The sequence below is a fragment of the Pagrus major genome, chromosome 23, assembly GCF_040436345.1.
Source record: "Pagrus major chromosome 23, Pma_NU_1.0".
Classification (NCBI taxonomy): domain Eukaryota; kingdom Metazoa; phylum Chordata; class Actinopteri; order Spariformes; family Sparidae; genus Pagrus; species Pagrus major.
The window spans coordinates 15,000,420-15,025,760 of NC_133237.1; the positions used below are offsets into that span (position 1 = coordinate 15,000,420).

At 42.4% G+C, this 25,341-nt stretch overlaps 3 protein-coding genes across 6 annotated transcripts in view; 1 reads left to right on the forward strand and 2 right to left on the reverse strand.

The window, feature by feature from the left end:
• Window positions 1–4,604, reverse strand: part of cep112 (centrosomal protein 112) — a 107,832-nt gene extending 103,228 nt beyond the window's left edge. For 2 of the 3 annotated variants that reach the window (XM_073494576.1, XM_073494573.1), the window contains exons 1-4: window positions 4,569–4,604; window positions 4,076–4,181; window positions 3,705–3,895; window positions 3,295–3,458 (exon numbers count right to left, since the gene is read on the reverse strand). In XM_073494576.1, the coding sequence (XP_073350677.1) occupies window positions 3,295–3,458; window positions 3,705–3,895; window positions 4,076–4,175 (455 nt within the window). In that variant the 5' untranslated portion in view covers window positions 4,176–4,181; window positions 4,569–4,604. Of the gene's footprint in view, window positions 1–3,294; window positions 3,459–3,704; window positions 3,896–4,075; window positions 4,219–4,568 lie in introns of those variants that run through there. The other variant, XM_073494575.1, reaches the window with a different exon arrangement.
• A 1,213-nt stretch (window positions 4,605–5,817) lies between these two features.
• Window positions 5,818–25,341, forward strand: part of prkcab (protein kinase C, alpha, b) — a 99,059-nt gene continuing 79,535 nt past the window's right edge. For both annotated transcript variants that reach the window (XM_073495366.1, XM_073495367.1), the window contains exons 1-2: window positions 5,818–5,984; window positions 6,202–6,233. In XM_073495366.1, coding sequence (XP_073351467.1) covers window positions 5,818–5,984; window positions 6,202–6,233 — 199 coding nt within the window. The remainder of the gene's footprint in view (window positions 5,985–6,201; window positions 6,234–25,341) is intronic.
• LOC141020272 (uncharacterized) lies at window positions 6,519–8,441 on the reverse strand. The gene is made up of 5 exons (XM_073495368.1): window positions 8,315–8,441; window positions 8,154–8,212; window positions 6,926–7,856; window positions 6,800–6,837; window positions 6,519–6,560 (listed from the first exon to the last, which is right to left on the reverse strand). The coding sequence occupies exons 1-4, from the start codon at window positions 8,335–8,337 to the stop codon at window positions 6,825–6,827; spliced, it is 1,026 nt and encodes a 341-aa protein (XP_073351469.1). The 5' UTR covers window positions 8,338–8,441; the 3' UTR covers window positions 6,519–6,560; window positions 6,800–6,824.

Consider the following 25,341-nt stretch of genomic DNA (forward strand, 5'->3'; position numbering starts at 1 on the left):
AATTGAATATATTCTGCCAATGATATTATTAAAAAAATAGAGGAATGCATGATATGTATTTTTTTTCAGCTGATACTGAAAACCTGATTACCTGAGTTTTAGAGGAGTATGGAGCAATAGTTAAGTCAATGAAAGCAATTTTGCTATTTGTTATTTGTTCAGTTGGTTACAATCTGTAACCTCAACAGTAGATGTCACTTACTCTTAGTGAAAAATAAATAAAAGAAATTCCCATTACCGAGCTGATAAGTATAGGCCAACTATATATAGCGCATCCCTACACCAAAAAAAAGCATTGTAGAAGAGTTGTGTCCATTAACTCTACACTCAAGGAGAAGATGATTTCAGTATTGTGGAATTTTAATTCTGCTTTATTTGGTCATTTTCAAGTATAAATGTCTAAATTCAAAACACAGAATTACAATATGTTCCTGCTAGTGGGACACACGCTAAAACTGAAGTGTGACAAATATTTAAAGACAAGTCTTTATGTTCATTTTCTAAGAATCAAATATTCTACAACCCCACCACAGTAATTTGAATTACATATGGCAGCAGAGGGCCTGTACTCTTCTTACACGGTGCCCTGGTGGATATTAAGCTCTCTTTACTACAGTTACAGTGCTCTCCTTTTATTATGCTAATGAGCATATCGAGCCACAGGGCTCTGATTTGCCTTTCCTTGTTAATTGGAGTGAAAAACCCTGAGCCATTACTAACATCATTTTGTCAAGCCCCCCGAACTGCCTGGAGTCAGAGGAAATATCCCTGAGCAAACTACGATGACTGATGATTTAGTGAAGCATGTTGAAAGAGTTCACACTGGTGCATGTATTCATGTATGTGTATGCACAAGTGGCACATGAGCTTTTAGTCAAGATGTTTTAATTAAGCAGCACATTTCTTAATCCAAGATACATATATCTATTTTTTAGACATTTAGCTGAGAATAACCGAATGGGCTATAGTACCGAGCCTTACTCCCTGCTTCCCTCTCTCCTCTGTGGGGGTGAGAGCTCAGGTTGAACAACTGGGAAAGTGCAAAGAGGAGAAAAAGAGAAAGATGGAAAGAGAATACGAGAGGTTCCTCATCCTCTCATGCTGTTTTGAAGTGCATCTCTTTGAAAAGTCAGAATGGACAGCTCATGCAGACTGATGCAAGAACTTGGCAATGTCTTCGGCTTTTCAGATAGTGCTGCTGAGCAAATACGATGGGTGATCAGTCATGAAAGCTGTGTATATCCAGCTTCACAACCAAGCTCAGTGTTTTCAGCCCGATAAAAGAACATCAAAACAGAATGCTTGGATAGATATCTTGTGTGCTATATGTAGCATCTTGTACAACTGACAACAAGGTTTTCCAATAAACTGTATTTATGCAGGAACATAACACAGGGTTCCTACAGTTTTGTAAGAGCAAAGTTCAAGCACTTTCAAGGTAGCTAAACCAAACATTTAGCTTCAATATGCACGCACACGACGTCAAAGGTCAGCGGACGCACCTTTGAAACATAACAGTTAAAAGGTGCAATATGTAAGAATGGGCCCATTTTCAAATTCCTACAAATAGGGGGCAGCATATCACCAGAGTAACCACTTTTTGCTCCTAATATTAAATGTCATTAGCTTAAATGCTCACTTAGCCATGCGGTTAGCGGTCTGGACGGTGAGTTTGCAGCTTGGACAGTGTTAGTGCTTACACTGCTAGCACGGGAGCCTTGGACCGGGATGGGCTAGGGCTAGCTGGTTAGCATGCTAACTTAAATTAATATCTCTTCAACAACAAAACTGTAATTATATATTTTTTTTAATGTTTTCAACTAAAATGTACATAAGGTTGTTATTCTAAGTATCTGACAACATTACAGAAACGATTTCTATGGAGACAGACCTTTTTGGTAAATGATAAGATCCTTTTCGTTGCCAGAACCACAAATCTCGCTCATGGAGATGACTCACACTTGAATCTTGCAAGAGGTGAGTTGTTGCAAGAGGATGACAGGAGAAGCACAAGTAAAAGTCAGAGAGAGGTGTTTGGAGTTTACCTACCTGTAGAGGCCAGACTATTTCACTGATTTTGACAATCTAGACGAGGCAACAACTGTGACAACTGACCTTGTGAAATTTTTAGTTCAAGACTTCTCCTTGAATGCCACAAAATGTAAGGGTTTAGAAATACCAGAATTCCTCTTTAAAATTATAAATAAATAAAAAAATAAAAGTGTTTTCAAAACTTTTAAGACCTTGTATAAACCCTGTACTTTTGACTGTGAACTGCAATGCATTTCAAAAGATGGGGGAGCCTCTCACTGCCACTGTGATAAGCAACTGTAAGATCTTCAAGGGATTAACTGAGAGTATGTTATGCTTTCACTTAGAAAAGCTACGTTGCCAATGTACCGTACATGGAAATCTGTTTCAGATTTTTTTAATTTAAAGGTTGGATCAAGTGCCTCACAGAATTAGATGAGCTTATTTATCTGCAGAGGAGGCAGCTTGATGCAAACAGCTGTGTAAAGTACCTAACAGACTAATAAGCATTTTCAAACCCTGAGTTAACGAAAAAAAAAAAAACAGCATGTAAACATGATTGAAAATGTAGGTACATGTAAGATTAAGAATTGGTGAAGAGAGACATAATATAATATCCATTTCAGACAACAGACATGCCTATGACAGAAAGCTAATGGACCTGCAGTGGACCCAATCATATGAGAAAACGGTCACTCTGAATGGGGTATATGAAACACAGAGCATGGTGCGACCATTGGAATAAAAAGCTTAGCCGATGTAAAAGGTCAGGTCCAAGTGCAAACACACCTCACAACCTGTTGGACACACAAAAGCGATGGACTGTGGCCAAAAAGGAAGAAACCACTACTGACCAACACATGATTGAATAAGAAAACATGAGTGAATTACAAAAGAGTATTAAAGCTTAATGGGTGTAATAGTTTAAGAAATACTATGCCTAGGTATAACAATGATCGCATGTCAGATTGGTGATTTCCAGTTTGCAGACTCATGTACACATCTAGCTGTCATACCTCAAAATCTCATTCCTAGTGTTCAAATATAACATGTTTTACCATGCACCAGTGTATAATAATTATCAAATCCATAAAGCTGTGTTACCATGTTTATGTATGTAGTTTTTCAGGCTTTTCTGCCTTTATTGAGAGTAACAGCCAAAGATGGAAAGGTAAGATAGACAGAAAGGAATGTTACCATGTATTATGATTTAAAAGTAAACCTTCATGTATTTAACTGAGGTGATGTGTAGTGGAACAGTACCTGTGATGTGCTGCAACAGGTGTGGAACTTGTTCTGTCCTTAAGCATACCGATAGCCAAACTGTCATCAGTGTAGCCACCCAGCTCTCCTGTCACCCAGTCAGGCAGACCTGCATTGCTGTGCCCCACAGAGCGACCAGTCAGTGGCTCATCAAAGTAAATGGACTTGAAATAAAAATTCAAAGACAGGTGATGAGGAAAATGAGTCCATTGCAATGATATTTAATGAGTTGCAGTTGCATTAGATTCAAGCTGCAATCTGTTTTCATAACAGACATTGAGTGTATTGCCTCTAACACAACAGCTCTTCATTTAAACCTAACTACAACACTATCTTTTAAAGTTTATCATATTACAAAAGAAGGTGTAAATGCAGCAATATTCACGATTCAATGAGGCAGTCATTCTTACCATGTAGGTAGGGAGTGTCTTGAGGCTGCCAGGCTCAGGTTTGCTGGTAAAAGGCAACTCCAGGATCCCTCTTTTGAGCATGTGTAGGAGCAAACGGGCATACATGTTGCGGTTCTTACGACCTATCAGACCTGAACCACACGTGGCCGGGTCACACAGCTTCTTTATCCATACGGCACATCGCTGGCGCTCTGAGGTAAATGGGAAAGAGAGAGGAAAAGGGGAAATTATGACATACATTCATGTATTGTCTTGTCAGTTACTTTCTGACAGTAGCCTATATGCTTTGCATGGCATAAGAAAAGCACACAACAGAGCCTGCAGTGAAGTTTGTTATATCAGTGATGTTTAGAGATGAAATGGCATCTCACCTGTCCTGTTGGGGTGTTTGAGGACAAATGGCTTCATGTCCAGTAGATAATGGTCAAACTCAGTTTCCAGCCTGTCCCATGAGTCCTCGTGTTTGCTCATAGTGACCTGAGGAGGCGAATAAACAGCTTTAACAATAAATAAGGATTGGCTGGCGGTGCCTATGTTAGCAAGATAGAAGGAGTACTTATAGCTGACATGTTCACAGAGTGGCTATCTAGTTATGCGAAACAGGTAAGTTAACACCGTGTCACATAATGTTAGCATAACATAACATGACAACAGCCCATTAGCTAGCTGTGTATGAGCAGTGTTGACAAACTAGCTAGCGTAGAGACAGTAGCTCAGTAAGGCATTAGCAAACGAGCTAAAGCAGACGAGTAACTCGCTCGCGGGCTGTTATTGTTTATTACAGACTTCCGGGAACAGACTAACGACGACAAAAATGGCAAATTGTTTGTGAAAATATAAAATAAGGACTAAAAAGCGACTTACATTGAGGACTTATTCCGCCGCTCAAAACGGTTCAAAACTTCAGCAGCGTCCTCACGTCACGTCACGTCCGTTTTCCGTGGAGACGCAGCGTCTCTCTGTTGCCATAGAAACTGCACATCTTTTTTTTCTCTCTTCACCCTGAGACTTTCTACAAAGTTTGTTTCAAGGAAATGTACGTATATATATTTACGTTGCAATTGCTATTCATAATACTTTGTAATAAAATCTATGTAGTTCATCTATAAACATTATGTGGATGCCATCAGAGAGCTGCATCTGACGTTTTTAACCTTTACAACTGATTTATAAACCATTTGTTTCTTAACAGTGAAATTACTTAACTAAATCTAATAAGCTATACATTTACCATTTATTAATGATGGTTATTATAAAGTGTTACCGATGTCTGTAAGTTCTTTTTAGCAAGTTTGAGCAATTTAAGTCAAAAATTAGCCATATTTGTTACTTTTCTGTCGGAATTTGCTGGCACCAATATTATTTCCTAAGTGATTATTGGTCCAGTCAAAATGCAGAGAAATGAACAGATTTATACTATAGTCCTTTTTCTCAAATCCTGGTTACAACCATGCATTAAACATACACACAAAAAGATTAAATATTTCAGATAATTGCCAAAAAAATCGCAAATGTGAGTCTTTAAAAGCCTTTTTGTGGTTTCATGTGGCATGACTGTCAGCGCAGTCCAGACCAGTGGGGCTAATGTAACCTAATTCAAGTCCGCAAGATGGCGCGCAAGCAACACCGTCTCCTGGAGGGGATGGTCAGCTGCTGATGGAGGGGACACGTCGCCTCGGCTCACTCATCATTAACTCAAAATGTGAAAAAACAAAAACAAAACAAAAAACAAATATGCATGCAATACCCTGAACACTAGTTCACACACAGGACACATCAGTTGGCGTGCCTCGACGTGTTGACACACCTCAAACCACTTCTGATCAACTCTTCTGCGTCGTTACATTGTGCAGCTGCTGAAAACTGAAGTGAGATCTTCCCACACCACGTGAAGGCAGAGCTCACGACGTCACTTTGAATGAAAAAGTAGCGCTCAGCTCGGCTCAGCTGTGGTCCGGGGAGCAGAGGGAGGCGTGCGGGTCTGACAGGAGCAGCAGCACTTTGTCCAGAGCTGTGGGAAGAGACCAGGACACCTCAACCAAAACACAATCGGTCGGGACAACACCAAGTTGTGGCTGTGTAGTTGTTTTTTTTCGTTTTCTCCCCCCCTATTATGGCTGACCATCTTTTACATTATAATGACTCAGCTGGGGTTGGGAACCGGTTCGCCCGCAAAGGTGCTTTGCGGCAGAAAAACGTGCATGAAGTGAAAAACCACAAATTTACAGCGAGGTTTTTCAAGCAGCCGACGTTCTGCAGCCATTGTACAGACTTCATATGGTAAGCATCCTTTACGCATGGAGCATTTTCACTTTAGTCTTGATTCAACATGCCTTTTATTATTCAGCAAGTTTATCATGTCTAGATTTATAACCTTGATGTGATGGAGCATGCAGATATAACCACCAACAGGCTCATTTCTTAGTGCATGTTTTTAACTGACCAGTGAAATTACAGGGAATGTGACGTTTTATTGCGCGTCTGTTTTTTGTTTCAGGGGATTTGGGAAACAAGGATTTCAATGCCAAGGTAAAGCACTTGCATGTGTGTGAATTGGTGCATGTTGAGTGGAGGAGTCAGACCAGTGTAGCCTGACATCACCCAGTTGTTTTACCCAAGGGCCAGAAGTCCCCAGCTCATCTTAATAAAGTGTCACACTAAAAAGCAGAAAAGTTGTTTAATGATTAACAGTTGGATCGCGACACACTGGCTAAGCTTCATTTGCTGAGGTTTTTTGAAATTTCCTTTGCAAATACTGTGCAAGGTTGCATCTAAGCTTACACATGGAAATGAGGCACTTACATAGCAAACAAGTCAAATTTAAAAAGTTTTATTTTCTTCAGAGGGCACAGCATTCTGAAAGAAACAAGGTTAATTTGCATGATGTTACTTAGAAATATTAAGGGGGCACTTTGTAGTCCCCAGAACACTGTTTGAAGGTGGCAGGGTCCACCAAATATAACCCAAGTATCAGTGTTGTCCTTTTAAAAGAAAAAAAAGTTGTGAAACCAAGTTTGTTTAAAAAAAACAAAAAAGTGAAAATTTCTTCCCCAAAACTACATAATGCACCTTTAAAGATTAATTGAAACATTTACCTGCAACTTAGACAGGATGTCCATGTTACCACTTGATTCTGGAAGACAAACTTGGATTAGGAATCATTTCTATGAAGGAAATTTGCTCAAGCAAGCATTTTGAGAAAGAAATTAGCGGCAGCATACCTGGGAGGGTTCTTGACACCTTTAGGTGCGGCTGGTTGACTCGGTGCAGGACCCTTGGCACCCTTTGAGCTTGCAGCCACTGGTTGGGGATATTCTGGAGAGTACTTTGTGTGGCTGAGAAGATACCTGGCTTGCTTGTAGGCATTTCTGGACTGGATAATGTAGCTTGGAGGAGGTGCGGGAGGAAAGATGGGTTCACTCACTCTCTGGGGAGTGGCAACTTTTTGGGTGTTGGCTGGTTTCTGTGGACGCAGAGGGACCTCATTTTGTGGCTGGTACCCAGTTTGACCAAAGTTGTTGAAGCTTCCCAGACTTGATGGATAGACGGGCTGGGCCCGGTCGTAACCTCCTGCAGCATTGGAGACGGTGCCATAACCTTGAGGCGCAACATTCTCAGAAGGATATTGGAAGACATCTTCATAGGTAAGATGGTAAATGTTAGCTCCAGCTGCACTGGAGTCAGTGTTGAAGTCAACCACACCATAACCAGCGTCAACTGGCTCAAAGCTAGGAGCCTTTGCAGCCTGAGAAGTCGAGGCCGGAGCGTAGTAAGCAGTTGGACTAGCATAATAAGTAGAGTCAGCAGCGCTTTGAGTGGCAGGCATACCGTCACTAAATGATGTTTGAGGTTGGACAGGGCCTGTCTGAGGCTTTGCAGGATTACTCGGCAAAGGAAACACAAGTGGTTTGTCAATATTCTCCAGCCCCCAGTCTCTCGGAGAACCATTAACAATTCTCTCAGCAGCACCATTTTGTTGAGATGGGGCCCAAGCTGGCTGTTGTGCAGCTGCAGGTTTGTTGTAGCTTGTGTACACGGGGCCAGTCGGCTGGTAGTTTGGAGCTGCCCAGCTGCTCTGATCGTAGGACAACCCTTCATCTTCACCATCATCTCCTATGTTGTGTGTGTCAGACACAGATGGATAGCCATACCCTGTAAAATAAAGAGTTATGAATCAGTACAGGCATTTCTGGGGCTTTTTATGCCTTAACAAAAACTGACCTTAATATTTCATACCGTTTTACTTCATTAATATCTGGAAGACCTTGCCACCTTTCTAGCTTCAAACAGTGTTCAGGGGACTTTATTTTCCTCTATACAGTTTATTTAGTCAATATTTCTGACTTATTACCTAATTACTGTTGTAACCATTAACATCCTGAGTTTAAATTCATTCTCCCAAACTATATAGTGCCCCTTTAATGTGGTGATTAAGAAGAAAGCCATTACCTTTTATAGCTGGTGAGCCTGCACCACCATCAAACAGCAAAAAACAAATCCAGGAAACCCTGTAAAGAGACCAATAAAGACAAATCACATTAAAGTCTCAGTTAAAAAGATAATTGAAACCATAAAGTGCTCAGAAAGTCAAAACTTGAACAAAAACTTACCGCAAAAGAAGTCCAAGAGCCATGGCTGTAAGCTGAGTAGCAGCACCCCGTAGTCCTCAGATGCTGTGGTTTGAGACAAGCTGCTCACTGGGACTAACTAGACTTGAGAGTAACCTCTGGGCTGATTGTGAACCCCTTTGTGTCTCTTTTTATATCAGCACTCCAGGTCTTAACGAACACCATTAGCAACAGCTGCTTATAGAGAAATTAGTGTCCAAAGTGTTCACAGGTGTGGCAGCTGGACAGCGCTACACCTTGTTTCAGGGTGAAAGTCAAACCTGTAAACATGCTCAATGTGTCTTTCTACTGGAATATTTTTGCCTATTGGAAGAACACTGCTCACTTTCTTTTGAGTATTTCGCGTTTTGTGCGCGCTAAGGTTTAAATGGCTGTTGTGGATTCTCACTAGAAGCCTCTACACGGAGTCAGGGTGCCACACATATGCCCTGAAATCAACACCCTGGTGCCACCGTCTTTGCTGGTGTAACATTTCTATCCAGACATCTGATACTGTGGCAGCTAAAGAGGAGAATGGCAAAGGAATTAGGGAGTCAAAGATGAAAACGGTAGAGAGAGTTACAATGGGGATTACTAATTAAAGGTGCATTATGTAGTTTTGTGGAAGAAATTTTAATCAGCAGACAAAGATCATCGTTGACTGATTGTTTTATTTCTAAACAAACTAAATAAACAAACTTTCTTTGCTTTCAAGACTGAATAAACAAACTGACCTCAAAGGTCAACCCAGTTGCATACTGTTTTGCTTTGTTTATATTTGGCGGACCCCGCCACCTTTCCAGTTTCAAACAGTGTTCTGGGGACCTTATTTTCCTCTGAGAACAGCTTGTTTATTCAGTTATGGAAAAATAAATCTTTTGTATTATTACCTCATTTATATTTTAAATACTGAAATTCTGAGTTTTAATTTATTCTCCAAAACTACGTAGTACCCCTTTAAAGTTAAATCAAAATGGAAACAAAATTGGAAATTAAATGTAATATGTATATCACCCAGTTAAAGTGAGATTTGTTATGTTCTCATTGTGGAGCAGCTACAGCATTTGCACATGTGCAATTGCATTAATAGATGCATGGCACAGCAAGTCCCGTTTCCACATGAGCTGCAAGATTACAGCGACTGAGCTTAAAGTGTGATCTGCCAGACAAAGAAAAAGGCTCGATCAGCAGCGTCAGGAGGGTTCAGACCGAAGAGTAGCTGTGCATTCAGAAGGTAGCGAGCTTATACAATGAGTAGAAGAACAATACATCTCATCAAAATGTTTGTGTGGGCAGCCCTGGATGGTTCGCACAAAAACAAGCAAATGCCACACCACAGTGACAACACGCCACAATACAGTTGTGCGGTATGTCATCTGAAAGTATACTGTATTACTCTCGAACCTGAATGAAATAGGTGGAGGTATTTTTTTATGGTTTGATCAGTCCTTGGGATGACTGCGCTACCATGGTGATAAACTCACAACATGAGGAAACCTGACATCCAGCCACTTATCTTTGCACCGAAGACATGCCAGCGAATGTCACTCTGCAGAGTGCTGCTGCTTCAGTGAGATGATCTGTGGTTTTACAGGAGACATATGCTCATTTGCAGGTTCATAATTTTGTTTTGGGTTACTACTAGAATAGGTTTACATGCTTTAATACTCAAAAAGCAGCACTGTATTCCCCCTCTGTCGGAAGCGCTCTGTTTTAGCTCCTGTTTTCACACCACGTGCGACATGGTGATGTAGTGAGATGTCACAAAGTCACAGAATTAAAGGCAGGACTACTGACGAGGCGTTTCAGGAGCAGTGTTTTCTGTGGGAGAGAGGAGCTTCTGTTGGAGCAGACTTTTTAACTTTCTAGATCTTGTGAGTGCTCAGGAACATATATAAAATACTGAAGGATATTATTATATATTATTATTATTATTATGTCTCCTTTTATAAACACACTGAAACTGTCTAAACTTGTGTCTAACATCATATGGACACATGCCTGATGACGGGAGTATGACTACATTCACTGTGCTCATGCTTATGCTCATGCATGTATTAAAATGATTGCATTGCATTGAGATTAAAATTCACATGCCTTTTTTTATTTTAATGATTAATGATGATATTCAAATGCCACATACAGTACATGCATGTGTGCAGAGGTGGAGCTGTCCATTTGCAGCAGTGTTTGCTAGTGTAGGCACCATTGAAGTGGGCTGAAAGATACATGTTCTTGGACATAGATAGTGCTTTCCCTTGTGTTCATAACGAATGCATTGCTTTTTTTTTATAGAACCATATAGTTGAATAATCCCCAGAGGACTTGATGTACAGACCTCTCTTTTCTCCATTGAAAGGATGCATAATGGCTTGTTGATAACACTGCGGAGAGATGAGTTCCTGGATTGTTATTGAATGTAACAAGACAGTGCAGAGAGATTCAAGCTGGAATATTCATCACTGTGAGACTCTAAATCAAGGCATATATTTCCTTCTGTGAATGCAATCGCAGCTTGTTATTCATGCACAAAGCCCAAGAACTGAACCTCTAAGAACTGCTTCTCTGAGGCAGGGATGTCAAGTGAAAAACTTGAGCCTATGTGACACGGACAGTCATTGTGATGTTCTCGTGTGTGTGTTGCTGAAGCGACAATGCTACATGTGTGAGGTGCAGCTCACCAGCAGAACATTTAGAGTCATTAGAAAAGTGATAAAGTGCGACTCCTGTGATCATTCATCATTATTCGATTCCTCCGCATGGCTAATATCAGTTTACGTATTCTTAAGCGTGGGCGGATTAAGGGCTGTCTAGAGCCTCCTGCTGCGCACTGAAAAGCCAGATAGCAGCCTTTTTTTCTTTAATTCTCCTGTGATCAGCCACCTCCATCGCACCACAGCGTGTAGCGGAGTGTAGTGCAGCAGCACTGGAAACGTCTTTATTACTTAAAGATCTCTGTGTGGGTGGAGGACAGAGCTCCTGCCGTTCCCAGGTTGGTGGCTGGGCTACCTTTTTATTGTTAGAGGTAACAAAGGTTATGTCTGCTTCTCCGTGGATGTATGGATGTAGGAAGCATGTTACAGAATTGAATGAATCACTTAATAGCCGAGATCATGCGTAAAGCCCTTTTCTTTCCGCAGCCCCACATTTACCACCATTTTCTTTAAATTGCATGTAATTGTTGTACATTTACTTTAATGTCTTTATATCCAGTTGCCATAGGAACTCAACTTAGTATAACAAAAAACCTTGTAACATCGGTTTTGGTATTTAATGCACATTTTAGAGAGACACATGGTGCAACAGCGATACATCCTGTCAATATGGACATGCTGAGCTATATCCTATACTCCCAAGACAAAAACACGCTCAACTTGGACCGCTCCCTTTTCTCTCTCTCACTTTCACTATGTTGGCTGGAGATTGGCAAGGACGTGAACATTTTGAAATTCATTTTAAAGTTTCTATTAGTTTGAGCCTCCCTCCCTTCTTTCAGTGTGTTATATGTGTTCTCATGCATGTAAATGATCTTGAAAGTTAAAAAGGTCAAAATCCGCACCAACAGAAGCTCCTCTCTCCCACAGAAAACGCTGCTCCTGAAACGCCTCGTCAGAAGTCGCACCTTTAACTCTGTGACTCTGTGACATCACACTATGTCACCATGTCAGGCATTCGCATAAGTTATGCCTCACGGCTAGTTTGGCACAAAAAAGTTGATTTAGCACAGCTGCCCTGTTGTTGTTAGTGGTGCTGGCTCAGGCATGTGAGATCTGACCAATCAGAGCATAAGGAATAAGAATGTGCTGGAAATACCAGTATACAGGTGGCTTGTTGAAACATATTTTGGATTGTTATGCTTGAGTTTATAATACATTCAACATATTTTTCTGCAATGGCTTCTTCTTTCTTTTGTGTTCATGGAGATCTTTGTCTAAATTGAAATGGTCCTCTTGCTACTGCAGGATTGACTCATATGATTAGCAGCATATGGGAGAAGTTTCTTTCGGTTAATAGAGGTTATGACTCTTCTCCCCAAGTGGCAAAAATGGGAGTTATTCATAATGGAGCCGTTATAGACATCTGACCGCAAACCAACTTTCTTGTTAGGAAATCCCAAGTTTGATTTGATCAATTTGACATTTCACTAATGTGACTGTATTCACTGATATCGAATGATGCTTGAATGAATAATAGGCTGTCATGTTGCATTTACGCACAGCAGACAGATGGATGGGCGTTCAACACTCGAAGCTCCTCGTGTCAAAACCGCAAGCTCTGTTTTACTGCAGTTTTTGACTTGAGGAAACACGACACGTGAACAAAGGCTGAGCCGTGTCAAAATATGACACAATTATTTCATTAGTGGAATTTCAGGTCGGAGTTATTATTATTAATTATTAATCCCAGCAGGAAAGCTATTCATGCCCAAATTTCGCAGTGTTGAACAGTGTTGCATGCTCATCTCATAGAAAACCAGTCGTGTGAGAGTGACTGAGCCACTTGCCACCATGTTGGATGCTCTGCTGTCTCCCCCTTGCCTTCCCCTCCTCCCCTAGCCTTTGAAATTGAGCGTCTGTGGAAATGACTGTGCCATCTGGAGAGTCGAGAACCCATCGTTGAGAGGAGAGCACTACGTCTGGACACAAGAAAAGCGAGAAGTGGAGGGAGAGGCGGTTGTAAGAGGGAGAAGATTTAACAATGTACAGTGTGCTGGAAGAAACTGAGAGGGAAAGGTGAACACATACGTACAAGACTAGATGAGACAGAAAGGGCAGAAACAGAGGAGGATCTGCAATTGCATGGGTGGAAGTGTGAGGGTGATGGAGATGATGGAGTCAAAGAGGCCTTTTACACATTCTGGCGTCTTGCTGGAGAGTTTTGGCAAAGATAAAGCAAACAGTGTGACTACTCAGAGCAGATGAAAGAGAGCAGAGCGAAAACAGTGGTGGATATTATGTCTAGGTGATGAACAATTGTAAACTGTGGCCAAGTTACATCTGAGTCAATCTTTCAGGTTTGTCGTGTGTACTGAAGAGTGCTCGTAATTGCATTTTGGATCAGATTGATACCTGGGGGTGGCAAAAACAAGTTGTGACTGAGCGCTGACACACATCTTTTTAAGCTCATATAATAAACTTGAATGCAAGCAGTTCCAGAGCAATATTATTGTTAATTTTGAGTCATGTTTGTACTCCACTATTCATCCGCTAGTTAAACTGGCATTTGAGTAGCCTGTGCTAGCTCCTATTTTGTTCCAAATGCGCACACACGGCACATTTTTGCAGCATAGCCTGCTCCGGAGCGCATTAAGAGTGCATTCAAGTGCTGTCGGAATTATCGGAAAGACGTTTTTCCGACTGGAAAAATCCACGCGAACTCCATCTCAAGTCGGAAAGTCAGAGAAAAGTTTGGTGCACAAGTTGCCGAGTTGGCGTCAAATGACACTGAAACATGGCAGATGAAAGTAAACTTTTGGTTGATGGTGGGAAACTTTTACCAAAGTCATGTATTGTATGTTATTGCATTGTTTCCTTTGCTCTTACTTGTCACTCAAATACTGGAAACAGTGGTCAGGTCTTGTTTAAACACGATAAAATGCAAAAAAAACTTCTTTTTGACGTCTATGTTGCTCCCCCATTCTGACATGACGTACCTGAACACACCCAGTGTGAACCTAGTTATCAAAATTGCATTTTTTGACACTCTCATCCAGCCAACATACTGCATGGAATGACGGCACTTGGTCGGTCATACATGTAGCATATAAACTGAACCAAATAAACCAGATCCAGCCCACCAGAATAGAATGAGCTGTGACCCAGATTTGGGCCGGATCTGGTTTATTTGCTTCACTCTTGGCTGACATCTGGCCTCGTAGGGAGGGGAGGGCCCTATAGCCGGCCATAGGGACCTCCCCTCCCTACTTTACACACCTTGGTGAGTCAACACTCAAAGGCTATCACACTGAGCTGAGGTATCATATCAAAACGTGTCAATAGCCTAGCCAATGACGAATCAGATCACTGATAAACAGTGTCATCAGTCCAATAGGATTCTTACATATAAGTCATCCTGAGTTTACAATAATGTGAGTATAAAGAACAGGACTCCAGACTAACTTTTTACACTTGTTGCACTGATGCACCTACCTTTTTCATTTAGGAGCACCAGCACATAATTAAGGTGCACATTTGAATGATTCTGCCATCGGTGCGTATCATCTCCATGTTGTTTGTGGTTCTTCTTTGCTTCTGTGCTGACGTCTCCATAACTGTAACCAGCCTAGTTTGTTGTGTTTGAAACACATTTGCATGCCAAATGCAGCCAATTTGCCTACTCTCTTCTCCAACCTAGTGACTATTTAGTTTTCATCAAGCAATAATGATCTGAAATCTTTATCGTGAGCACAGAAGAGGGCGTTGGGCGTAGGCTGCTCCGCCGCTCTCTGGGACATTTGTTACCCCCGTGGGCGACATCATGTATGTGTCAGTTAGCATGACGAGGGCTGACACATGCCTCCAACGAGACCAGCACCGAGCCCTAATGGCAGTGTAGGTGTAGAGCCAATCACTTCCTCCGCTCACAATGGAGCGATGGACCTCATTAACCAATCAAGGAGCAGAAGTGTGGGGGTGTTGGAACATGAGAGCGAGAGCTGCACAACTCCTGACGGGGGAGACCCAAACAATAAACATCTTACACAACGGCAGGAGGAGACGCAGCGCTCCTTTCTCGAGTGATGCCGTTGAGATCTGATGGGTCCTCCTGCGCCCGTTAAGATGGCCTGGATATGTTTCATTAAGTACAAAATAATTAAATCTTGCTTTGTTATTTCACACAGCAGATCTTCGCCTTGTTGCTTTATTTCGGATTATTTAATTATTAATCTCCTGCTCAATGTTGTGGGTGTTCTCGCTGCTGTACTTGCCTGTTTACACTGTCATTTTTTGTGGGGAAGTAGCATGAGCTAAGAGAATCCATTAAGTTAAAAGCATAGCTCATTAATTATTATTTTTTTCATCTAATCACTCATGAATGCCAAAGTGAAGTGTGTTGATTATAAGCTTTACCCTGAAAACATTTCCAGAAAATACTAATGATGGAAGTGACAGAAAGCGAGGTGAGTCCACCGGTGCTGAAGAGTATATAGATCACATTAAATGCCACATTCTCAACAGATAGGTCCTGTGATACATTTTGAAGTGTATGCTGTGCATTAAGAGCGAAACAACTGATAGTTTTCATATCAAATAGTAAAACTAGTCTGTGACTGAAGCATCTAATATAAATTTTGACACCAAAATCCTGCAGGAATTCAGCTTCACTTCAAACCTTATTTCGGATATGAGCTCAGCACTGCGTCCGTTTGAGACTTATTGAAATAGGCTTGTTGAATGTGGAGAACTCATCACTGAAACATTCTTTAAAATATCAACGATTTTAAACCGACTCCCGGCTGAACGGCATTAATTACACCAAGAGTGGAAGCTTAGCTGGCCGGGATAATTATGTGTAATTCTGCCTCTGCTTGTCTCTTCTCCACATTCAAAGTGTCCCTTTGTTACTATCGAGCGTCGCCCCCCCCCTCCCCTTCTCAGTCTCCACCCCTCACTCAACACTACTGTAGCAACAAAGTGGGCCATTTCCATTTTGTTAGCATGTTGACAGCTCTTCTTGGCAGTTTTGTGTTTTATGTTATCAGATCCTACCCGCCACAGCCCCTTGGTCTTGTTCTGTACATCACGCCTCCGCAGCGAGAGTTGTATATGCAGCTGATTAGAGTTACACACAGTGTTGAGCAGTGACATGGTGCTATGTTTTTTAGTACATTTCATTGAGATAATCACAAAGCTCTGCTCTATCTTCTAAAAAATACAACCACACACTAAAGTCGCACACCGTCAGGAAATGTTGGCTCTTGCCATTCTCCGTCTGCATTGGTGGCTTGTCAAATTGAATTGTAGAAACTCAACAGCCGTGTCCAAAAGGTCTTTTGATCTGTATGCCAGTCAGCACCCCTCAAGACAGAGTGACACAAGACTTTCCCATGTGACAGCATGAGTGGACTGCCACAGTCTGGTTGCAAGACAAAGAGCTCTCAATTAAAAGTCACTCACTGTAATGAGGGGATGAAGGGGATGAGAGAGGATGGGATTGAGATGGGTCTAAGATGTATTTGGTGTTAAAGGGCCGTCCACACCAAGAACAAAAACTGGGCGGTGTGATGAACGAAACACAGCCAGTCAATCAGAATCCATCTGCGTTTACAGGGCCATCAAATAGCTTGATTTCAGGGACATTTTCCTATTCCATAATATGAGTTTCAAACTGTAGACAACCTCTTTTATGTGAGCTAAATGACAGCATTTCAGAGACAGTTTTACTCTATTAACTCACTCTTGGATATTTATACAACTTATTGCCAGACGGCCTTCAGCACTGATGGGGTCTCTGAAGTTTCTTTTGCTGTCCTTTATACAGTCGCCAGGATAATTGATGTTGACACAGACAAAAGTATGAATAAAACTTCTGCAAAAGAAAACAACTGGAGTGTTGGCTTCTCCTAACTCCTCATAACTCCTTAAAAAAGAAACTTCTACTGTGCCAATTACTTGTGATTGCTTCACAATAAAGCCACACTATGTTTCTCGAGTGGAATGCTTTTAATGTGAAGGAGCAGAGGCAGAAAATGTTTGTTTCGCATTAGGAGCAACCTCATGCCGCTCTGATATGGCTCTAGAGCAGTGAAAGTAAACAGTGAGGCTGATTTTCATGTCTGTATATTACACCTCGGTAACCAGAAATCCTTCTAGGTGTGTCTCACACGCCAAACCTGCCCTGTGTCACCTGCTACAAAGTCATTTTAACTAACGGAAATACTCTATGTATCTTTTCCCTCATCTCCGGCGGCTACTGTAAACTCTTGCCAAATATGCCAGTGTGGTGTGCCAAGATTACCATGGTAACAGCGCTTGGCCTTCACTCCTCCTGTGATGCGCCAAATCTCTGCCAACTACCCCGGGCTAGTACTTCCCTTTAAGAAAAAAAACTAAACACAAAACACCCCTTGTTTCCAAATAATCCTTAAATGATGATTCAACATGGGAGCTTGGCATCAATTCCTCAGCTCCCGTTTGTCCAAATAAAACAGGCTTCAGTAGCCGTGACAGTGCATTCATGAGCCAGTTGAGGTGGGAAGTTTGCGATCCACTAGAAGGTAACGCGGCTGTCTAATGTCCCCTCCCACACCTGATTATTTATATTAGAGCTGCATATTCATATATAAGAACAGACCAACTGTTATTATGATTCCCGCTCCACTCCATTTTATTTCCTGTCCCCTCCCGTTGACTTCTTTCTGCCCCGTCCTTGTCACATGATAAATAGAGAAATTGACTCCCATCCCATAGTAATCCCCCAGCAATCCCGTGACCCACAGGATTCACAAAAAATCCCAGCCCAGCCTTTAATCCCAACCCAGCAGTGCTCGGTGCAGCACAAAACCGGAGAGGAGACCATTTCATGGCCAATTCACGACAGACTCTGCCCCCATTCTCGGTGCAGCAGTGACCGCCACAAGTGCAATGTTTTCGTTTTAACAGACTGTCTGAGCAGATCATGTCACTATGTTTTGCTTGCATAACACAGTGTCATCTGGTGACATTAAAAAGGGGTCTTTTTGGAGGCTCGGCAGCATTACTCAGCCGAGAGTGGGTTGTTAATAGTCAGGGAGCTTGCCTGCGTCTTTTTGCCGAGACACAATGCGGTGTAATAAGATGACACACGCCGTCCCCTAATAATCTCTGTTTTAACAAACAAAGGCAAAAGAGCAGTCGGAGAAGGCTCGGAGGGAGACGTCTGAGCGAAAGATGAAGACTCTGGAAGGATATGTGTGATGTTGTCCTTAAAAAATATATGTGTGGCTGCGTTTGTTTGTGCCTAAACAATGATGGAGAGTGACAGGAGCAGTCACAGCACTGTGGTTTGATCTTTCCAAAAATGGCTCCAAAGAGAGAGAGACAGCAAAGATTTCTGACAAGATGCACTAAACGGCTGGCTCCGAGTGTCGCCACAAACATGCTGATAACTTTCCGCCACACTGTTCTGCATCTGTTACACAATGTTTCCAGGAGAGTGTCAGTGTGCTTTTGTGTTTTTTATTTATTTATTTTTTTGGGGGATGGATTGGTTTTCGCTCAGGCCAAACAATCCGCTGTAGCATCGGTCTTAGATTGTTTGACCCGTGTACAGAACGACACAGCGTGAGCTCCTCGCGGAAAACGTGTAACGAGGTTTTTCAGAGAGAAAGCCTGTGCTTTATCTCCGCAGTGCTTTATGGAGTGAAAGATGGCGGCATGTTGAACTTTCATCCATAATAGATGGCGCCCCAATGATTTATATAAAAGACACTATCAGCAAACGGACGACCTATATTTCGGCATCTGACATTCAACCCCTGCGTTATTGGTCTATGTCTACCAAACCATCTGTTGCCATGACGATGGTTAATGTGTTTAGTGTTAATTCAGTTCCCGTATCAAACTCTGGGCGAGTGGATCAATGAAGTAAAGTGTGTATTTGTGTGCGCGACCCTCTCCTGTCTGTAGACTCTCCCCCGGGGGAATTTTAGAGCAGGAGTGCTCACCTCTACTGTACGCACCTCACCGCTCCAGCTGTGCTTAATGAATTCTGCGGTGATTACACCCACGGCTATTTCGGGAGCGGTTTAAGTCAGAGACATCAGTCTTGACCCACATAAAGTCAGCACAATGTGCACTCGAGAGGATTTCAAGCTCGCTGGGCCTGTGCCGTATAACGTGCGTCCTCTCAGGTGTGATGCTTTAGGGTCCAAGGAAAGAAAATCATTAAAATGAGATTCTAGGTCTGGTTTTCGTTTGGTACCTCTCTTTGAGATGACATATGCACTCTTAACTTTTTTTTTTAACAGAAGGTTATTATCAGCTGTGTTGTTGATCTTGGAAAATGTCCAAGATCGACCACATGATGAAAATCAATCATCATAAAATAATGTGATCGTCGTGCTTATTTTGATAAACAAACACTGAGCAACATGGTGAGCAAAAGTTTTCTTTTTAAAAGTGCAATATGTAAGAATTTGACTTAAAGACGGGAGCTACAACAGAGGGGGAATACAGCTGTGCTGCACTGGACAGTATGAGAAGACCGATGTGTTTTTTGAGCATTAAAGCATGAAAACCTATTCTAGCAGCGACCCAAAATAAAAAGATGAACCTGAAAATGAGCGTCATATATCTCCTTTAAATCGCTACTACTTTAAAGGTATCATCTAAATAGCCCACTTAAACCGTACTTGAAAAAGTAAGGACGTACTGCCAAAAGAGAGACGAGGTAATAAAAGGTAACTAAAAGACACTTAATAATAAAAGCGGGGAGTGTGTGGCTGAGATGGACACATGGGACTTTCCCAGCCACAGAGTAATATTTTTGCTATTTCTGTGCAAGGACAAAGATGCAGGGAGGCAGGGAGAGTCAGAGGGTTAGCGAATGTGTGCCAGTTTTCTGAAGCGTGTGTTCCTTCTTCCTGCTCCTGTGGTGCCGTGCGTATGTGTGCGTATGTGTGTGTGTGTGTGTGTGTGTGTGTATTTTTTGAGGGTCACCCAGTAAGCGACTGCAGCGCAGCTCTTAGTCATCCTCACACCTCCAGCCCCTTTTGTACCTGACTGTCCATCTGTCCACATATTAACAACCAGAAACAAACTGCTGTAAACAAATTCAAATATGCAAACGTGTAGCCTGTGTATACGTCAGCTCGAAGTAAACACAGAGCAGATAGTGTTTAGGAAATGATAATGAGTGCAGTATGCTTCTTTAGGCAGAGAACAGGGAAAACATCCACAAACAAAATGTGTTCTTGGCTCTTCTTCAGCCGAACCAGTGAGCGATTACAGAATTATTCTTTGATTAACATACATTTAAATATGTGATTTTAAGGTATAGCTATAGCTTAGACATCAGTTACCACTACTCTGCTGAGCAAGGTTAGTTTCCTACTAGCAAACGAAGATGTGGGAAGAAGGGGGTGCTGCCCCGTTTTTATTTTGAGCTATCTCACCAGCTAGCCTTAATTAGCTGGAGTGCTATCACTGCAGATAGTGTTTACCTCTGCTTTCTATTTCATTTCCTCAAAAAACACACGCTTCTACGCTGTTAACAAACACCCAGTTTTCACAGTAAATTCATTAATTATGCATTTGCAATGCATGCTCGCTAATTATTTGGAATATTACAGGAAGCAGCTGTGACTTTGAGTTTAAGCTGCGTTCTGAAGCAACTGTAACAAAGGTAAAAAATAACTGTCTAACAGGCTAACAGGCCTACAGGTGGTCCAGTAAGGTACACCTGCCTACAGGCTAACATGCTAACAACAGGCTAACAGGCCTACAAGTGGTACAACAAGGTACCCATGCTAACAAAAGGCTAACATGCTGCCATGCTAACAACAGGCTAACAGGCATTCAAATGGTCCAACAACGTGTACATGCTAACAAGCAACATGGTTGGGCTAACATACAAAACAAAGTGCATTGCTGTAAAATTACTTAGAAACACAATATACCACTGTGATTTTCACCTGTAAAATAAATTACTGTAAAATAATAACTGTAAAATCAATTGCAGTAAACTACTATAAATTCACTGCAATTATTAGCCAGTAATATACTGTAAAATTACAGTAACAATGTTTACAGGGTAGGGTACAATAATTTGTACACCTGTAATAAAGTACTCTCACACACACAGCCGTTATCAGATCTGTAGCCTATATCTCTGACAGAATGTAAATGTCCCCCGCGGACTAATAAAGTTTTTTGAACTGAATTGAATAGGAGCAGCTGTATAGCCTCGGTGTACTGCTGGTTAGCTTGAACTCTCTTCGACACATACACATACATCTCCTTTTTGTCCGTTTCTTTTCTGCATATACATGCACGTCCTCCATCTGCACTGTCCTCACCTTGTTGAACTCTTGTGGGGGCAAGAGAGGAGAGAAGGGGAGGGCGGACAGGAGACAGAGGCTGTCAACTCTCTGTCTCTAATTGAAGGTGTCACTGTTGTGTCTCCTCCCTCGTCTTTCCCAGCCTCCCTGCTCCGCTCGGGGCAAATATAGCAACAGGCACCACAGGGGAGAATCAGCGCTCTGCTACCATGTTTTTTTTGGCATCCGTACGGTAGAATGGAAGGAATCCTATGCTTTGATCTGTGTTTTATAGTCTCTGGGATCCCACTGGTGAAATTACAAGAAGGAGTACTCCTTGAGTTTTATGCTGTCTGTTGTTTGTGTCTAGAACTCCTATGACTTCCATCTAAACATCTTCTTACCACATTAAGAAGAAGAGAAACAGAATAATGAATGAAAGCCAAAATACTACTTGATTAGACTGAAATACAGCCATAAGTGTATCAATTAGGCCTTCAGCTTTACGACTAAGTGAATTAAACCATTAAGAGAACTGTTATCCTCGCTGCCCTTAAGTGTAAGAAGGATGTGTGTGTGGGTTTGAGGGGGTTGCGTTGCTTCTCACCAACTGTTTATTTAAATATTTGAAAGCCTGCACTGTAGCAGTAGATCCTGAGGAAATATGGCCAACAAAGCTTGGCTATTAGTTAAATGAAAGTATACAAATCAGTAATGATTAACACTGCAAACGCTTAATTTGACTATCTAAGCGGCCCACCCATCCCCTTTTTTTTTTACTACTCTGTCTCCAGAATTAGGAGCTATAAACATGATTCATTTGCAAAACGGTGGAGGGACTGCCCGACGAAGCTCCCTGCTAGTTCAGTATTCAAGCCACGGGGAGGAAATGCAAATGCTGAAGGAAGGGCGCTCAGTTGTTATGTGCGCTTACGTTTCATGAGGACTGTTGCTGGCATGTCTCCCAAAAGGGTGAAAGAGAAGGTGAAGCTCAGTTTACAGTTGTGGATCTTGCTTATAGGCCTATGTCTTGACTGAAATGCTTTCAGGAACGTATTTTAGTGTGCCTTTTGGATGTATACGATACCAGCTGGCCACTTTACCGTTTCCTGTTTCAAAACGGACTCCGAGCCAAAACCAAGCAGCGCCCAACTCGCAGTATGCCACCCATCAGCAGGAGTGTTTATTCGTCCAACTTTCCTGTACTTCCTCAACCAAAGCTGATCAGGTGATAGCAGCCAAACAAACACATTTATGTCTGGAGATGAGCATTTATATGAGTTGGTCTACGTTCCAGCCCTCACCTGTGGTCTTGAGCTTTGGGGAGTGACCAAATGAATGAAACTGTGGATACAAACAGCTGAAATGAATGTCCTCAGGAGGGCCCTCGGGGTAGAGCCGGTACTTGTTTGCAACGGATGGAGCCCGGTAAGGTGGTTTGGGCATCCGATCAGGACGCCTCCTGCCTGGGGGCCTTCCTTATGAGGTTAGACCCAGAACATGCTGGAGAGAGGATCCCCCAGGAGGAGCAGGAAAACATCCATGTGGAGAGGGACGTCATTTAAAGAATGCTTTCTATAAAACAAAATAGAGTGGAAGAGTTTAAAACATAGACTTCATGGAAGGTTTTCATCTTGTATCTAACATCTGACCGAATAGAAACAGTTAGGGTACATTCGGGTGTTACAGGATTAAAGACAACTCTGTTGATTACCTCTACAGATGTTCATTTTACTATCAAAGAGACTTGGAGAACTCAAATACTAGAGTAAAGTTCTGGCATGGTCAGTTAAAATGCGTCTCTTTCATGAGCATATGCACCCTGCTGGTGTAGTATGTGCACACGTGTTTCGTGTGAGTGTTAACAGACTGTGCGGTAGCTGCTGGTGCAGAAGGATCAACATAGTGTCTCTGCAGAGCGGGAATAGTAAGCCATACATCAACCTCACCCCACATGGCAACACACAGCCGGCCTGCTCACACCTACTCACATACAGCACACACACACATCTATATACCGAACGGCTGCACGCTAGGGCCTGTTTCTATCCAGCAGATATTACAAAAGCACATTATCACTGCGACACCCTCGCAGGCTCTGTAGCACAAACCGAATGTCAGACAGACACGGTAGCCTTGACGGGTCGGTTCAGACTGTGTCAATAGCTCTTTGATCCCGGCTGCACGGACAAAGTAGATTGCACTGGAACAGTGCGGCGATGGAAGCTGTTGAGTGAAAAATTAGGCTTCCATCTGTAAGAGCAGCTCTTCACATGGAGGGCTGGTAAGAAACACAGTTGGCAGAGAGAGGAGCGAGAGAAGTGGGCGTAATTGTAATCTGAAAGTGAGGTTAACCGCATACGTATTCAATGGGCCGGTGAAATCTCCCCACAGCGGAGAGCGGTTAAAATGGAGAGAAGACTCAAAACCACTCGTCCTAGGAGCTCTAAAGGTCTCTTGTTCACCACTTTGGTCCATGAAACTGGGCGCAGACGAGGGTTGGGACGATAGACGATGCCATCGATGGCTGATAGTCATCCCCGACTACTAATCCCTGATCATTGCAACATGGTGACTTAAAAGGGCCCGCGCCAGAGAGCACGACTCGTAGTATGTCCCCTCAGAGTTGCCGTAAGGACAGAGGTGTTGGCGTATGTGACATGTAGGAGAGAAAAAGAAAGGAGTTTCCAAAGAATCTCAGTTACTTCTGCGGCATGACTGCAAAAGTTACATTGCAAGCCATTGCTTTGGAGTGATCTTGATACAGTTAACAGCCTTTTAAACCTATAAACAGTGAAAACAAAAGGCAGAACTTGTAATCTTATACTAAATATGGACATTTATATCATCAAATCATTCATTCAACCTGTATGACAGGATAAAAGGGATACAGCTCACAGTACTTCCTTTTCATAGGAGAAGACGGCTGTAGGTGTAAATGGCAACACCATGCATTTCACTGACATGCTGTATAGTCCTGCCTGCTCAATAAAAGGTCATGAGTTATTTAGTGCACCAAAGAGAGGTGGAGTGTTGACCAGATACAGTGGGTGCAGGCTGCTCTTTCTCTATATGATCTCCTGAGTTTTATTTTTGCCTTTTTGTTCTCCTGAGACACGTCTTCTGTCTCCCAGTAAAAACTGCCGTGTGTTACATTATGATAGAAATATCGATTACAGCAGCTTTGAACTTATGTGATTGTCTAGTGCGCGTGGCTGTGCACATTCAGCGATTACGCAAAAAAAGCAGTGTGTTGAAAAGCCGCTCCAGCAGTCCTGCAGGTTTTTACTCCCGACAACATGAAAGTGGTTTGAAGAGTCTGACCAACCTTCTGACCCTGCTGTTCTCAAAGCTCTTTCACTAGCAGGGCTTTTTTAAAAAAAAAAAAAAAAAAGATTATTGATGCCAAAATGAAAAAAAAAAGGAGATAAAAGTGTTGACATGGGAAAAAAAAAAGTAAGAATAAGAAGGCACAGGGTGGCGTGGGAGGTAGCAGGTGCTAATTGAAACCATCTTGCAGAAAGCACAGAATGCCATTTCGCCACAGCTGCTGCCTTTCGTTTCTTCTCTCTCTCCCTCGTTCGCCTCCAAATGGTACGAGCCGTGCACTCGGCAGGCTGACTAATCGCTCTACACAGGCTTGGATGCAGGCGTGTGGATTAACTAGGCCAATTAGCCAAGCACAGAGACTCCTAGTGATGAGAAGAGTCATGCTCCCTTTTTCAGTCGAGTGCCATTAATCAGCGATAAAGGGGCTGAAGCGACGCTACAGTTTACTGACTGCTTTGCTGCTTACAATAGCCAGGTTTTTGGGGCTCAAGCCTCTTGACCTCAATACAGCATGACGGTGTTTCTCTGGGGCTCTGCAGTTTTCGTGCTACAAAAATACTCTTCTGGACGGCTTAAGAGAGGGACAGAGGATGAGAGCGTGTGTGAGAGTGCGTTTTCAGGTCTGTGCATCTTTAAGGAGGCTGCGGCCACATGTGTGACCATGTGCGAGCTTTCTCCGAGCATCTATACAGCATCTGGGTGATGCCGTGTGGACGTACAGTATGTGCATGTATAATTACAT